Source organism: Panthera leo, chromosome C1 (genome assembly GCF_018350215.1).
Source record: "Panthera leo isolate Ple1 chromosome C1, P.leo_Ple1_pat1.1, whole genome shotgun sequence".
Taxonomy (NCBI): Eukaryota; Metazoa; Chordata; class Mammalia; order Carnivora; family Felidae; genus Panthera; species Panthera leo.
Genome location: NC_056686.1, coordinates 97,691,616 through 97,705,792, shown reverse-complemented (window position 1 = coordinate 97,705,792; position 14,177 = coordinate 97,691,616). Strand labels below are relative to the sequence as shown.

At 36.7% G+C, this 14,177-nt stretch overlaps 1 protein-coding gene across 1 annotated transcript in view; it reads right to left on the bottom strand.

Moving 5' to 3' along the window:
- SYCP1 (synaptonemal complex protein 1) overlaps window positions 1-14,177 on the bottom strand; it is a 121,512-nt gene that overhangs the window by 37,223 nt on the left and 70,112 nt on the right. Inside the window, exons 24-27 of the mRNA XM_042953545.1 lie at window positions 6,774-6,890; window positions 6,242-6,352; window positions 4,902-4,994; window positions 4,311-4,385 (exon numbers count right to left, since the gene is read on the bottom strand). Coding sequence (XP_042809479.1) covers window positions 4,311-4,385; window positions 4,902-4,994; window positions 6,242-6,352; window positions 6,774-6,890 — 396 coding nt within the window. The remainder of the gene's footprint in view (window positions 1-4,310; window positions 4,386-4,901; window positions 4,995-6,241; window positions 6,353-6,773; window positions 6,891-14,177) is intronic.

Here is a 14,177-nt window from a genome sequence, read left to right as displayed (position 1 = left end):
AAAAGAAAAGCAAAGCTGGAGGCATCACAATTCTGGACTTCAAGCTATATGACAAAGCTGTAATAAGCTACTGGCACAAAAACAGACACATAGATCAATGGAACAGAACAGAAAACCCAGAAATAGACCCACAACCATAGGGTCAACTAATCTTCTACAAAGCAGGAAAGACTATCTAATGGAAAAAAAGACAGTCTTTTCAACAAATGGTGTTGAGAAAACTGGACAGTGACATGCAGAAGAATGAAACTGAACCACTTTATTTTTTAATTTTTTTATGTTTATTTTTGAGAGAGAGAGCATGTGAGCAGGGAGGGACAGAGAGAGAGGGAGACACAGAATCTGAAGCAGGCTCCAGATTCCAAGCTGTCAGCAAAGAGCCCAACATGGGGCTTGAACCCATGAACTGCAAGATCATGACCTGCACCGAAGTCGGACGCTCAACCAACTGAGCCACCCAGACACTCCAAAACTGAACCACTTTTAACACCATACACAAAAATAAACTCAAAATGGATGAAAGACCTAAATGTGAGACAGGAACCATCAAAATCCTATTAGAGAAAACAGTCAACAACCTCTTTGACCTCAGTTGCAGCAATTTCTTACTTGACACATCTCTGAAGCCAAGGGAAATAAAAGCAAAAATCAACTGTTGGGACCTCATCAAGATAAAAATCTTCTGCACAGCAAAGGAAACAATCAACAAAACTAAAAGGTAACTGACAGAATGGGACAAGATATTTGCAAACAGCACAGCTGATAAAGGGTTAGTATCCAAAATCTATAAAGAACTTATCAAACTCAACAGCCAAAAAACTGATAATCCAGTGAAGAAATAGGCAGAAGACATGAACATTTTTCCAAAGATGACATTCAAATGGATAACAGACACAAAAAATATGCTCAGCATCACTCATCATCAGTCAAATACAAATCAAAACCATGATGAGATACCACCCCCATACCTGTCGGAATGGCTAAAATTAACAACACAGGAAATAAAAGACGTTGGTAAGGATGCGGAGAAAGGGGAGCCCTCTTACACTGTTGATGAGAACGAAAACTGGTACAGCCACTCTGGAAAACAATATGGAGGTTCTTCAAAAAGTTAAAAATGGAACTACCCTATGACCCAGCAATTGCACTAGGTATTTACCCAAAGAATATAAAAATACGGACTCAAAGGGATATATGCACCCCAATTTGTTTACAGCAGCATTACCAACAACAGCCAAACTATGGAAAGACCCCAAATATCCACTGACTGATGAATGAATAAAGAAGATGTGGTATAAATACACACACACAAGGAATACTACTCAGCCATCAAAAAGAATAAAATCTTGCCATCTGCAATGACATGGATGAAGCTAGAGTGTATCATGCTAAGAAAAATAAGTCAGAGACAAATACTGTATTATTTCACTCATACATGCAATTTAAGAAATAAAATGGATGGACATATGGGAAGGGGGAAAAGAAAGAAGGGAAACAAACCATAAGAGACTCTTAAGAACAGAGAACAAACTGGGGGTTGATGGAGGGAGATAAATAGGTGATGAGTATTAAGGAGGGCACCCGTTCTGATGAACAGTGGATATTATATGTAAGTGATGAATCACTAAATTCTACTCCTGAAACTAAGATTACACTATATGTTAACTAACTAGAATTTAAATACAAGCTTGAAACAACAACAAAAACAAGAAGAAAAGAAAACTCTTGTGCACTGTTGGTGGGACTGTAAATTGGTACAGCCACTATGGAAAACAGTATGGAGCTTCTTCAAAAAAATCAATAATAAAATTACCATATGATCTAGCCATTCCATTTCTAGGAATACATCCAAAGGAAATGAAAACACTATGCTAAAGAGATATCTGTCCCCACATGTTCATTGTAGCAGCATTACTTCCAATAGCTAAGACAAAGAAACAACTTAAGTGTTACCAACAGATGAATGCATAAAGTGTGATACACATACATACACATATATACACACACACTGATATATTATTCAGCCATAAATAAGAAGGAAATCCTGCCATTTGCAATAACATGAATGGACCTTGGGAGCATTATGCTATATGAATTAATTCAAAGAAAAACAAATACTTACATGTTCTCATTTATATGAGAGTCTAAAATTTTAAAAACTCCAGGCACCTGGGTGGCTCAGTCGGTTAAGCATCTGACTTCTGCTCAGGTCATGATCTCACAGTTTGTGGGTTTGAGTCCCGTGTTGGGCTCTGTACTGACATCTCAGAGCCTGGAGCCTGTTTCAGATTCTGTGTTTCCCTCCCTCTGCCCTCCCCCATCCCGCTGCCCTGTTTGTGCTCTGTCTCGCTCTCAAAAATAAACAAACATTAAAAAAAAAAATTTTTTAACAAAAAACTCATAGAAAAACATCAGATTTGTGGTTACCAGAGGCAAGGGTCTTGGGGCTGGGGAATTAGATGAAAATGGTCAAAGGTTCAAACTTCTAGTTATAAGATAAATAAGTACTAGGGATGTAATTTACCACACAATGACTATAGTTAATACTGCTATATGGTATACGTGAAAGTTAAGAGAGTAAATCCTAAGAGTTCTCATGAAAAGGGAAAGAACATTTTTTTCTTTTTTTTTTTTTTTTTTGGCATCTATATGAAATGATGGATGTTAAATGTATTACAGTAATCATTTCACAATATATGTAGGTCAAATCATGCTGTGTACCTTAAACTTGGACAGGGCTGCATGCCAAGTATATCTCAACAAAACTGGAAAACATTTGGAAAGAAAAGAACCTTAAGAGTAGTTAAAAACAATGAAGAAGACCTCTTATACTAAAACAGCAGGATAAAGGTAAGTATATGTTACTAATACAGGTGAAGAGAAAACCATTTAGTCATTCCTCTGACAACATTCATTAAAAGCAGAAACTTTCAGAGCCTCCTTGGTGGCTCAGTGGGTTAAGCGTCTGAGACCTTTGGCTCAGGTCATGATCTTGCGGTTTGTGGGTTTGAGCCCCGTGTTGGGCTCTGTGCTGACAGGCCTGCTTCAGAATCTGTGTTGCCCTCTCTCTCTGCCCCTCCCCCTCTTGCACTGTCTTTCTGTCAAAATGAACATTAAAAAAATAAAAATAATAAAAAAATAAATACATTAAAAAATTTTTCAAAGCACTGTGCTCAGATAAAGAGAAAACAAAAATAAATAAGATATAATCCTTGCCTCTGAAGAGCCTGAAATATAATAGAAGCATAGAGTGACATAACTATTTTAATGTAAGTACAAACTGCTATGAAAATACTTATATACAGTAAGCTCACCTTTGGAAGTTGAAAGATGTGTCAGATTTGCCATAGTGAAGAAAGGAATTAAGTACAAGAAACAAAGTGAACAAATGCACAGGGTCTTGAAATTGAAAGTGCAAGTTACCTAGGCTGCTGTTGAGTCATTAAGAGCACAGATTTTGGAATCATGTAAAATAGACCTAGATTTGAATTCTAAGTCATTTTACTTTTTTATTATGTGATCTTGAATAAATAACCTAAACTCTGTAAAAATGAGGATAATATGTATTGCTTATACCATTGTTGTAAGGATTAGGTAGGATAGTCCTATAGAAAGCAAGAATAAATAAATAGTATCTGCCATTTTAAAATAAGCCCATTCAGTTTGTCAGGGTGCCTGGGTAGCTCAGTCAGTTGAGCGTCCCACTTTGGCTCAGGTCACGATCTTGCACTTCGTGGGTTCAAGCCCATGTCAGGCTCTGTGCTGACAGCTCAGAGCCTGGAGCCTGCTTCAGATTCTGTGTCTCCCTCTCTCTCCACACCTCTCCCACTAACTCCTGCATGCGCACTCTCTCTCAAAAATAAACATTACAAAAAAATTTTTAAGTAAGTCAATTCATTTTGTAAACTGCAAAACACTATACAAATATAAGGCATTATTCTTTCCTAAAACCTGATGAATAGTTTAAAAAACACATCTAAATACATAAGCATTTTATAATATATGAGATAATATTTTCCAAGTACTTCTATCTAAAAGCACTCCTAAAGTATGGCTATATTTATATGTTTAACATTTCAATAAAGGAATATACTAAATATGTCTGAAAAAGAAGCTAATGGGGAAAAACTATATTTTAAAAATATATATTTATTATATATATATTTAATATATATAATAAATATATATTTTCTAGTATGACATGTTTATAAGAACAATGTTGCAATTATACTTCAGTAAAAAATTAAGAAAACAAAGTCACACCTAAATGGTACAATTAGTTACTTTATCTATAATGCCACAAAACCTACCTTTTCTTCTCTTTCTATTTCAAGTTGTTTCTTAACAGACAAAAGTTCATTTTTGAAATTAGATAGTTCAGCTTCCTAAAGAAAAAAAACATGAAATTTTCAAGTACATCCATGTATTTCTCAAAACAATGCTAAAAAATGCTTCAGATATATTCAGTTTTTCAGAGAAATAAATTCACTAATAAAATATATACACTTTAAAAGTCTACTGATAGCCTGCTAGTTGAACATGACTAAAGATTTCATTTAGACAAATTTCTTACAGTTTTCTCTGAATAAATATTAACGCTATGTATATTCTCCTCCTCAGCATCTCCTAATATATCCCATTCCTCCTCTCCCCATCTCTATCAGAGCTCCAAATTTATTTGTAACTGGAGTTTATATTTATTCATTTGAAAAAATAGTTCACTCCACCATTTCAGAATATAAATTGAAAAACCACTTAACTATCAAACCCATAAGATCTTTTTCAAAATGTAAGATTGATTCTATAGCTCTAAAATTATGGCTTTATTTAATATATTACTCTTTACCACCAGCCATGCTGATATGAAAATTGGCTTTACTACTATTTGCTCTGTATCTCACCAAAGATGCCTTCATTGATGACTGTTCTTGTTCTTTGCTTTTATAAAGTCCTAATTCTGCGTCTCTTTCTTCAACTATTTTATCATATTGGTGCTATATTAAACAGAGAAAATATTTTAGGTGTATCAGAACACAAATAGGTCATGTTTTAATAATAGTGGTATTCTTAAGCATTTAATATTTGTTAGACAATGTCTAGGAATTCAGTGATATATATTTGAGTTTTTTCCTAACTTTTCAAGTCTTTTTTATTCATATAACGTAATCAATGAAACATAAAAAACAGTCTTGAAAATAATCTAACACAAGAGCAGCAAAAAATTCTTTTTAATTAGAAATGTTGAATGTCATAATTTAAAAACTAAGGTAGGAATGCCAGGACCTCTTAGAAAAGTAACTGATTCCAGATCTGGGAATACACGATGAGTCTTGAACATTTGTCACAATAGAAAGCAAAAAAGCTGTCAGAAATTATTAAGGTCAAAAGGACTGGCCAGTGAGTTTGAAGAGCCTCCCGCTGGCCAAAAGATAAACAATTTGAGCATCAAGGATTATACTGGATTGAGATATATAAAATATATTTAAATCTATGAGTTCACATTTAAAGTAAGCTCCACGCCCAGCGCGGAAGCCAATGTGAGACCTGAACTCACGAACCTAAGCTGAGATCATGAGTAGGATGCTTAACTGACTGAACCACCCAGGCACCCCGAGTTCCCAATATTTTTATGAATTTTGTTAATATTTATTACCTAAATATTTTTAATTCTTGTTGGTTACCTCATAACAATGTTATATTCCACCAACAATTTTTAACATGGATAGATAGATAGATATAGCCTACCTCCTCTCCAAATCTTGAAGGGAATAAAGGTAAATTCCCCTAAAAGAATGACTACTTTTAGAACAAAAAATACAGCATACTCACAAACACAACAAACATGAAGTCTTTCATCTATTTATACCACTGATAAAAATTTGTTTAGCTTAATATGTGTTAGCCATATAGATGATATAAATATTTACCAGATACATATCCTGGGGATGTGCTTAAATAAATAGAAGGTGGCTATAAGAGACTACTAGGAAAATTCGGAAGAAAAGTGATCACTTCCATACATCATAGATGACAAAGAGAGATTCTACCAAGGAAGTGACACCCGAACTCAGCTTTGTGTAGTTAAGACCCAAACTGAGAAATGAGAGATCAAGAATATTCAAGCTGTAATAAGACATTCTTGCATAGTTTTCTGACATATCAGAATGTTATCTTGATTTCATTTTATTCATAAATATGGCTCCAATTAATAGTTTTCAATACACAAAAAGGGAAGAGTTACCTTATGTTTTTCCATAAGTGCTACCATTTCAGCTATTTTATGTTGACATCGTTTATCAATTTCTTTCTGTAATTTTACTGCTTCATCAGCTATTACTTTTGCTTTCTCAACCTATCAAATAAAGTGATTCTTAAAATTAATGCACAAAAAACAAATTTAACTTAAATCCAAAGACCATACACACTACTTACATAAAATGCAGAAATCAAACACAAGGATATTAGGAAAGCCAAGCAGAAAATGCATTACTGTTTTGGTTCATTTTAGGGTGTTCTATCAAGTGAGATGACAATATAACACTGTAATGTTATAACCTTTTAATGTTATAATCTTAATCTTGGCAAAATATACTACTCAGTAATCAAATACCTAGAATAACAAAGATATTTTTAAGCTTCATAGAAACTGTCTCATATAAATTTATTAAATCTTTTAAAAATCATAATTTAAAAATAAGAATTGCTTTTCTCTTAAAATGCTAATAAAAAATATAGTTTTAAGATAACAAATTTTCAAACATAGTTTTTCCTACCTCTTCCAAAAGATTTTCTTCTGATATCGTTTTGTCTTTAATTTCTTTTTGATAGATGTCAGTCATTTCTTTAAATTTTTGTTTGGCAACTTCTAGTTCTAACTCTAATTTATTGACCTTTGAGCAAAGAAAATAACATGAACATTAGTAAATGCTGTGGATTACTTAAAAATATTCTGTATTCATTTTGGGGTATTGTGAATCTTAAAAGATTACTTATTCATTGCAATTGTGGTTAGATCATTTTCTTACATTTTTTATATGGTGAGATGTGCTTTATTTTTCACAAAATCTATCTTCTCCCCTGAAGTATGTATGTAGTCTTAGCAAGTAATGTTTTTTTTTTTTCAACGTTTATTTTATTTTTTGGGACAGAGAGAGACAGAGCATAAACGGGGGAGGGACAGAGAGAGAGGGAGACACAGAATCGGAAACAGGCTCCAGGCTCTGAGCCGTCAGCCCAGAGCCTGACGCGGGGCTCGAACTCACGGACCGTGAGATCGTGACCTGGTTGAAGTCGGACGCTTAACCGACTGCGCCACCCAGGCGCCCCTAGCAAGTAATGTTTTAAAAGCAAACATATATATTTTTTAATCCATTCCTCAGCAATATTTATTTAGTCTCAGGTTTAGGTTTATTACAGTAAGTACTCCATTTGGATAGAACACCCATGTGACTCAAAGAAAAGTCTGCTCTTTTACCAAAACAAAACAAACAGCTTTACTGAGGTACAACTGATACACATAAAAAAAACTACACGTAATGTATACAATTTGATAAATTTAGACATATGCATATACTGTAAAACCACCACGATTCAGATGATAGACATAATGCATCACCTCCAAAAGTTTCCTGCTATCCCTTTGTTTTTTGCCATTAAGAACATTTTAACGTGAGATCCTCTTAAATGAATAAGTTCACAATACAGTATTGTTGACTATAGGTTCCATGCTGTACCATCTGCTGCTGTACAGCTGATCTTAGAACTAATTTATCCTACATAATGGAAACTTTATACAAATTGAGGAACTCTCCATTTCCCCCTACCGCTTGCCCATTCTAATCTCTGCTTCTGTGAATCTGACTCGTGCCTCAAAAAAGTGGAATCATGCAGCATCTGTCCTTTTGTGACTGGCTTTTGTTGCTGAATTGGAAGTGTTCTTTATATTCTGAATACTAGATCATTACCAAGTATATGATTGGCTAATATTCTCTCTATTCTGTGGGTTGCCTTTCACTCTTTTGACACTGCCCTTTGATACATTCGGTAAAATTTCTACCAACATCCCAACTATCTTTTTGTCAGAAAATATAGAAGCTGATCCTAAAGTTTGTATGGAATTATGAGGGACCCTGAATAGCCAAAACAATCTTGAAAAAGAATGATGTTGGAGGACACATACTCATTAATAATTTATAATAAAACTTATTATAAAGCTACAATAATGAAAACAGTGTGATATTGACATAAGATAACATACAGATCAAGGCAACAGAATTGGGAGTCCAGAAATAAGGCCATACAGCTATGGTCAATTTGTAACTTATTTTCAACAAGAGTAACATGACAATTCAATGGGGAAAGAATACTCTAACAAATGTTGCTGAGACAACTGCTATTCACATGGAAAGAAATAAAGTTGGACACTTAACCTCGTATCATAAAAAAAAAAAAACAAACAGATTAAAGATTTAACTGTAATAGCTAAAACTATAAAACTCTTAGAAGAAAATAGGAGCTAACATTCATGGATTTGGCAATGGATTCCTAGATAGGATACTAAAAGCACAAGCAAATGAGAAAAATAGATTTCATGAAAGACGTAGTCTTAAAGAGATTTTCTATAAAAAAATAATATCTCTGATTTCTATTATTTTCATATATTTTGTACAAAAATGTACTGAGTTGTGTAGACATGATTCAAACACAGAAATTATCAAAAGAAAGAGAAACCTGAATTAGCATATCCACCCTCCAGAGTCACTTATTACTTTAGAGCTGAATTAGAAATGAAGAGTAGGTATATGGCAGGGACAGGAATTGGGGAAGGGAGGTATAAGTAATTTAACAATGAATCAGACCGTATACTGTACTCAAGAATCAACCACCAACTTTAAGATGGAATAGTATCAATATTGATAAATACTTCTGAGTGCCTCTTTTCATTGGTTTGCCCCTTCTGCCCCTCAAATGTAACAAATATCCTTAATATTCATTTTTCCTTGCTCTTCTTTATAGTTCTACTGTATATTTATCTACCAATACTTCAGACTTGTTTTTGAACTTTATGTAAATGTATGTTTATTTTTCTTTCTTGTATTTTTTATTCATCAGTATATTTCAGATACTTATGTGTGTAAATACACTTCCTTCATTTTCACTGCTAAACGCTGTTCCATTGTATGAGTGTACTGTAGTGCTTGGTGATGAGAAAGAGTGAAATCCAGTCATTTGCAACAACATGGTCGGAACTGGAAGTTATTGTGCTAAGAAATATGTCAGAGAAAGAACAGGTACCATGTACCACCATATGTGGAACTTGAGAAGCTTAACAGAAGACCATGGGGAAAGGGAAGGGGAAAAATAGTTTCAAACAGAGAGGGAGGCAAACCCATAAGAGACTCTTAAATACAGAGAACAAACTAAAGATTGATAAGGGGGATGGGAGAGAGGGGAAAATGGGAGATGGGCATTGAGGAGGGCACTTGTTGGATGAGCACTGGCTGTTGTATGTAAGTGATAAATGACAGGAATCTATCCCCAAAACCAAGAACACACTGTATATGTTGTATGTTAGCTACTTGACGATAAATTATATTTTTAAAAAAATGAGTGCAGGGGCGCCTGGGTGGCTCAGTCGGTTGAGTGTCCGACTTCGTCTCAGGTCATGATCTCACGGTCCATGAGTTTGAGCCCCGCGTCGGGCTCTGTGCTGACAGCTTAGAACCTAGAGCCTGCTTCGGATTCTGTGTCTCCCTCTCTCTCTGCCCCTTCCCCGCTCACACTCTGTCTCTCTCTCATAAATAAACATTAAAAAAAATTTTTTTTAAATAAAAAATTAAAAAAATGAGTGCAGAATTTTGTCAGATGCTTTTTCTGCAATCACTGAAATGATTACATTGTTCTCTTTTATTACTTGATACAGGAAATTACACTAATAGTTTCAAATTTTAAACTACCTTCTCAAGATAAACCTTCACTCATTCAATGTAAGATAGTTTTCATTACAAGATTAAATTTACTATTATATTAAGGATTTTATACATATATATTTTTTAGTGTTATTTTTGAGGGAGAGAGAACAAATGGGAAAGGCAGAGAGAGAGAGAGAGAGAGAGAGAGAGAGAGAGACAGACAGAATCCGAAGCAGGCTCCACGATCCAAACTGTCAACACAGAGCCTGACGCGGGGCTCAAACTCATGAGCAGTGAGATCATGACCTGAGCCGAAGTCGGACGCTTAACCAACTGGGCCTCCCAGGCGCCCTTATACCTATATTTTTAAGGGATAGTGAAAAAATAAAAGGTATTCTTGTAATGTCTTTGCCAGGATTTGGTATCAAAAAAACTAGTTGAGAATTGTTCCCCTGCTATTTTTAGGAAGAGTTCATAGAAGGCTGATATTATTTTAAAAAATTTCTGAACATACAGTTTTACATTACTTTCAGATGTACAACAAAGTCATTCAGCGTCTCTATACATTATGCTACACACTCACCACAACTGTGGCTACCATTTGTCATCACACAATACTATTACAATACTACTATGTTCCTATGCTGTACCTTTAATTCCCACAACTTATTCATTCCATAACTAGGAAGCTGTATCTCCTACTCCCTAACACCCATTTTGCCCATCCCCCAAAACGGGTATTATTTCTTCCTGAAGCATTTGTTAGAATTCACCAGTGAGACCTTCCAGATCTGGATATTTCTCTAGGAAATTTTTCATGACGAATTCAATATCGCTGATATATGATTCTTTAGATTTTCTGTTTCATCTTGTGTCCGTTCTAGTAAATTAGGTTTTCCAAATTTTCCCATGTCATCTAAGTTTCAAATTTATTGGCATATAATTGTCCATGACATTCCCTTATTATCTTTCCAATAGTTATAATATTTATATTAATAATGTCCTATTTCATTCTTACCTTTAGTGAGTTTTATTATTTTTGTGATCAATCCTGCTAAGGGATTATCAATTTTAGTAATATTTTCAAAGAATCAACTTTTGACTTCATTGATTTTTTTCATTTTTTTTTTTTCTGTTTGTCTCTCTTCTGTTTCTTTGATCTCTCTTCTTTACTATTTCCTTTTGTCTACTTTCTTTCGGTTTAATTTGCTGAATAAAAACGTGAGTCATTTCTTTTCTAAAACAAACATTGTTGAGAGGAGAGGGAAGATGGCGGCGTAGGAGGACGCTGGGCTCACCGCGCGTCCTGCTGATCACTTAGATTCCACCTACACCTGCCTAAATAACACAGAAAACCGCCAGAGGATTAGCAGAACGGAGTCTCCAGAGCCAAGCGCAGACGAGAGGCCCACGGAAGAGGGTAGGAAGGGCGGCGAGGCGGTGCGCGCTCCACGGACTGGCGGGAGGGAGCCGGGGCGGAGGGGCGGCTCGCAGGCCAAGCAGAGCCCCCGAGTCTGGCTGGCAAAAGCGGAGGGGCCGGACGGACTGTGTTCCGACAGCAAGCGCGACTTAGCGTCTGGGAAGTCATAAGTTAACAGCTCTGCTCGGAAAGCGGGAAGGCTGGAGGACAAAGGGAGGGAGAGCTGCTGAGCCCCCCGGAAGACAGAGCTCAGTTTGGTGGGGAACAAAGGCGCTCGCCAGCGCCATCTCCCTCGCCCATCCCCCAGCCAAAATCCCAAAGGGAACCAGTTCCTGCCAGGGAACTTGCTCGCTCTGCGCAAACACCCAACTCTGTGCTTCCGTGGAGCCAAACCTCCGGCAGTGGATCTGACTCCCTCCTGCTGCCACAGGGCCCCTCCTGAAGTGGATCACCTAAGGAGAAGCGAGCTAAGCCTGCCCCTCCTGCTCCCGTGCACCTTGCCTACCCACCCCAGCAAATACGCCAGATCCCCAGCACCACATGCCTGGCAGTGTGCAAGTAGCCCAGACGGGCCCCGCCACCCCACAGTGAATCCCGCCCCTAGGAGAGGGGAAGAGAAGGCACACACCAGTCTGACTGTGGCCCCCGCGGTGGGCTGGAGGCAGACATCAGGTTGGACTGCGGCCCCGCCCACCAACTCCAGTTATACACCACAGCACAGGGGAAGTGCCCTGCAGGTCCTCACCACTCCAGGGACTATCCAAAATGACCAAACGGAAGAATTCCCCTCAGAAGAATCTCCAGGAAATAAAAACAGCCAATGAACTGATCGAAAAGGATTTAAATAATATAACAGAAAATGAATTTAGAATAATAGTCATAAAATTAATCGCTGGGCTTGAAAACAGTATAGAGGACAGCAGAGAATCCCTTGCTACAGAGATCAAGGGACTAAGGAACAGTCACGAGGAGCTGAAAAACGCTTTAAACGAAATGCAAAACAAAATGGAAACCACGACGGCTCGGCTTGAAGAGGCAGAGGAGAGAATAGGTGAACTAGAAGATAAAGTTATGGAAAAAGAGGAAGCGGAGAGAAAGAGAGATAAAAAAATCCAGGAGTATGAGGGGAAAATTAGAGAACTAAGTGATACACTAAAAAGAAATAATATACGCATAATTGGTATCCCAGAGGAGGAAGAGAGAGGGAAAGGTGCTGAAGGGGTACTTGAAGAAATAATAGCTGAGAACTTCCCTGAACTGGGGAAGGAAAAGGGCATTGAAATCCAAGAGGCACAGAGAACTCCCTTCAGACGTAACTTGAATCGATCTTCTGCACGACATATCATAGTGAAACTGGCAAAATACAAGGATAAAGAGAAAATTCTGAAAACAGCAAGGGATAAACGTGCCCTCACATATAAAGGGAGACCTATAAGACTTGTGACTGATCTCTCTTTTGAAACTTGGCAGGCCAGAAAGGATTGGCACGATATCTTCAGTGTGCTAAACAGAAAAAATATGCAGCCGAGAATCCTTTATCCAGCAAGTCTGTCATTTAGAATAGAAGGAGAGATAAAGGTCTTCCCAAACAAACAAAAACTGAAGGAATTTGTCACCACTAAACCAGCCCTACAAGAGATCCTAAGGGGGATCCTGTGAGACAAAGTACCAGAGACATCACTACAAGCATAAAACATACAGACATCACAATGACTCTAAACCCGTATCTTTCTATAATAACACTGAATTTAATCATACTTAAATGCGCCAACCAAAAGACATAGGGTATCAGAATGGATAAAAAAACAAGACCCATCTATTTGCTGTCTACAAGAGACTCATTTTACACCTGAGGACACCTTTAGATTGAGAGTGAGGGGATGGAGAACTATTCATCATGCTACTGGAAGCCAAAAGAAAGCTGGAGTAGCCATACTTATATCAGACAAACTAGACTTTAAATTAAAGGCTGTAACAAGAGATGAAGGAGGGCATTATATAATAATTACAGGGTCTATCCATCAGGAAGAGCTAACAATTATAAATGTCTATGTGCCGAATACCGGAGCCCCCAAATATATAAAACAATTACTCATAAACATAAGCAACCTATTGATAAGAATGTGGTCATTGCAGGGGACTTTAACACCCCACTTACAGAAATGGATAGATCATCTAGACACACGGTCAATAAAGAAACAAGGGTCCTGAATGATACATTGGATCAGATGGACTTGACAGATATATTTAGAACTCTGCATCCCAAAGCAACAGAATATACTTTCTTCTCGAGTGCACATGGAACATTCTCCAAGATAGATCATATACTGGGTCACAAACAGCCCTTCATAAGTTTACAAGAATTGAAATTATACCATGCATACTTTCAGACCACAATGCTATGAAGCTTGAAATCAACCACAGGAAAAAGTCTGGAAAACCTCCAAAAGCATGGAGGTTAAAGAACACCCTACTAACGAATGAGTGGGTCAACCAGGCAATTAGAGAAGAAATTAAAAAATATATGGAAATAAACGAAAATGAAAATACAACAATCCAAACGCTTTGGGACACAGCGAAGGCAGTGCTGAGAGGAAAATACATTGCAATCCAGGCCTATCTCAAGAAACAAGAAAAATCCCAAATACAAAATCTAACAGCACACCTAAAGGAAATAGAAGCAGAACAGCAAAAGCAGCCTAAACCCAGCAGAACAAGAGAAATAATAAAGATCAGAGCAGAAATAAACAATATAGAATCTAAAAAAACTATAGAGCAGATCAACGAAACCAAGAGTTGGTTTTTTGAAAAAATAAACAAAATTGACAAACCTCTAGCCAGGCTTC